The sequence below is a fragment of the Anoplophora glabripennis genome, unplaced genomic scaffold (genome assembly GCF_000390285.2).
Source record: "Anoplophora glabripennis isolate ALB-LARVAE unplaced genomic scaffold, Agla_2.0 scaffold3275, whole genome shotgun sequence".
In the NCBI taxonomy this organism is placed as follows: Eukaryota; Metazoa; Arthropoda; class Insecta; order Coleoptera; family Cerambycidae; genus Anoplophora; species Anoplophora glabripennis.
Genome location: NW_019419360.1, coordinates 379 through 3,761, shown reverse-complemented (window position 1 = coordinate 3,761; position 3,383 = coordinate 379). Strand labels below are relative to the sequence as shown.

Here is a 3,383-nt window from a genome sequence, read left to right as displayed (position 1 = left end):
TAAAAAATTGAGATTTTTTTTGCTTTTCAGCAATATACCACATGCTATAGTTATTTTTCCAAACACAGAAGATACGGGGTGTTTTATATATAAATTCGATCCTTTTTTACATTTTAATATGGCTGGCTATGAAAATACATACAAAACTATAATTCTTACTTTTACAAAACTCATATCTGTTGTAAAAATATGACGTTTATTTAAAATATATATTACAGATAAGAAAAGACAGAGTTTTCAAATTTTTATTCCACTTCAACTGAAGTTACAATATTAAACGTAAATTAAACAATAGTAAGTACCTACATGAATAAAAACTTGACAGCTAAATGTTCAAATTGCCGTCCCTCAACTGTCACACATTTCACGCATTTTCTGGCAACGCTTCGGGTATCATTCATTAAATGTATAGGTATTTGAAATATTATTAAAAGGAATTTTAAATATAATGTCTTTTAGAAAACCCCAAAGGAAAAAGTCCAACAGACTCAAGCCAGGTAACCTAGCTGGCCATCTGATCGGTCCGTTTCTTCTTATCCACCTATCTCCTAAAATTTCGTTAGCATTATATTATCACACGAGTATATGTTGTGCATTTAAAATAAATGTTATATTTTTACAACAGATATGACTTTTGTAAAAGTAAGAATTGTAGTTTTATCTGTATATTCATAGCCGGTCATATTAAAAAGGAAAAAAAAATAATTTATATATAAAACACCCCGTATCTCCCGTGTTTGTAAAAATAACTATAGCATATGATATATTGCTGAAAAGCGGAAAAAAATCTCTATTTTTTTAGGCCATGGTCAGCTACGATTTCCATTTAAAAAAATATAACTTTGGGTCATAACTCCGAATTCTTAAGATATACGAAAAATCTAATACCGGCATTCAATTCTACGCCAAAGAATTAGTCTTGAGCAATTTTCACTTTAACTGTAACTTATTTAATAGCTGAGATACAGACATGTTAAAAAGTGTCACAATAACGAGAAACGTCCTGTAACTTAGAAACAAATGAAGATAGCAAATTTCCGATCTGACAGTCGAGTTTGCCATGAAAATCGAGCTCGAGAACGTGGTGTCAGTTTTATCATATCTTTAGTAGTTTCTGAAATACCCTGAATTCCCATCGAAAATGGACCAGCCTGTACACGTTAGTTTGATAGAGATGCACGTGATCCGCTTGTTCCTGCGACTGTGTAGTCTCCATGCCTGTGACATTCGGTGTCGTTAATTCGCCTATTAAATTCACTCTCCAGCTGACGTCATGCGCCAAGCGAACCAATTTTGGTTCAGCAATCACAGNGCGAACCAATTTTGGTTCGCCAATCACAGAAATATCATATCCTGTATTCTTGCTATCATGGTTCAGAATGTAGATACTTACATAAACTTCATGAAAACGTGCATATAAATCGGTGTCAAAAAACAGCCTCTGGTCAACAGTTGCTCGTTTTTTCGGATCCTTTGGGTACAGGTCATCGTTTTTTCCATACTGGTTTTGCAAATACGTTATAATAGCCTTGCTCTCCCAAATTACGAAACCACTGTCATTGAGTGTTGGTACACAATGTTGCGGATTTAGCTTAAAAGTTACTTAATTTTTATAAGATTTATTAAAAAATATAGAAACATTTCATACATATTTTTTTTTGTCCAAATTTAGTAATTATAATAATTACTTACTTTAATAAATTCTGGGGTGAAACTTTCTGGATTCATGATATCTACAGGTATCAAGTTTAATTCTACATCAATAGACTTAGCTGCTAAAAGGACTATCCTACAGGAGGATCCACTTGGACTGTAGTAGAGGTCAATCGTCATTTTTCTTAAGAAAGTGATACCAATAAAATAATTCATTTACAATGGAGTGTTCTAGTTATTACCATAAAAAAATAAATAATGTGTCAAAAAACTTGACTTGTATTTCTTTAATTTTGCAAGCAATTATTATTTAACTAGTAATTTAAAAAAATGTGAAAGTAAAGCGAATTTGACGGACATATGCAGCGTGCCAGATGCCATTTATTAAGATGAAACTCAACTAAAATCTCATACCACTGTCCTCCTTTTATTTGGCAACACATCAATCCTAAAGTAAAATGCAGAAATGGTTGTGATTTTCTCTATCCTGACTTGCGTGTTGGTCTTTGTCTAATTGTAAAGCTATATTAGAACAACGAGAATATAAAATATTTTTGCGAAACATTACATTACTTAATAATTTCAATATGTCTGCTACGTGTTCTCTGCTTACAAGATACTGTTGGTATAATTCAATGCAACGTGGGCCATGTAACCCATAAAGTAGTTGACTGCAATATCAGTTAATAATTTTGTCTATAAAGTTAGATATATTTTGTATACTTATATTTTTAGTATTAAAGAACATTGTTTGACTTCATTTGATAGGATTTTTATGAAATTTTTATAAATTTACACGAAAGCTGATATTAAAATACATATTTAAAAAAAATTATAGTCGTATTGGAGTTACTTGATCTTTTACCGCTAGGGATTATATACTTAGTAAACTGTAATTTGTACTCACTTTAAGTTGAATCTGTCTAGTAGGCAGCACGGTAACAAACGAATCTCTTTTAATTTTGCTATTATATCTTATCATTATGATTCATATCTGATGACTGATAATAACCGAAAATAATTTGTAAAGTTTATCAGAGGCAAAATATCTGTTTTCGTTTTATAAAACCATTGCGAGAAATAATGAATGTAGTTATAGATTTTTATCTATTTTAATGTTTCTGTTTACTTTGATTGTTGATCGTTGTTCACTTCTTCTGCTGAATTAAGAAGGCACTAAAAATTCCTACTGGAATAACACACATTCGTCTTGTGTGATACAGAATAGAGTTGGGTATGCAATTAATAAGGAAGGTAAGATATAAGCTACTAAGCATTCAGCCAAATTTCGGCTAATTATAGACAAAAATATAAATAATCACGCTGGCCACGCTATTCTGTTATTGAGTAATTCAGGTATGCATTTATAAACTAGAAGTTTAGGGTTATATATACCTCACAGTAGAAATTATAGGGAGTGACTCAGACATAATATAAAAACACTATTACCATAAAGCGTATAAATATAAAATGATTTTTATAATGGTTTAATATTATTTGTCTTGTATTAAATGATGTGCCGCTCACTATGCACATCGATAGGATCTATAATCGTCTATAGACTAAGTTACACTGAACGTCGATCTATATTCTATCTCTGTCTATTGCACTTAGTAGGGGATAGGGAAATGTTTTTTTAGTGGGTGTAGACGGATGTATGTAGTACTTGATTTAGCCATAGCATAAGCGTAGGCGAGGGGTTTAATTAAATATATATTAAACTTATAAAT

At 31.2% G+C, this 3,383-nt stretch overlaps 1 protein-coding gene across 1 annotated transcript in view; it reads right to left on the bottom strand.

The window, feature by feature from the left end:
- The window catches only part of LOC111692759 (glutathione S-transferase 1-1-like), a 7,370-nt gene extending 4,744 nt beyond the window's left edge, over window positions 1–2,626 (bottom strand). The window contains exons 1-3 of the mRNA XM_023456871.1: window positions 2,561–2,626; window positions 1,693–1,837; window positions 1,181–1,591 (exon numbers count right to left, since the gene is read on the bottom strand). Coding sequence (XP_023312639.1) covers window positions 1,181–1,591; window positions 1,693–1,833 — 552 coding nt within the window. The 5' untranslated portion in view covers window positions 1,834–1,837; window positions 2,561–2,626. The remainder of the gene's footprint in view (window positions 1–1,180; window positions 1,592–1,692; window positions 1,838–2,560) is intronic.
- Window positions 2,627–3,383: the final 757 nt, after the last annotated feature.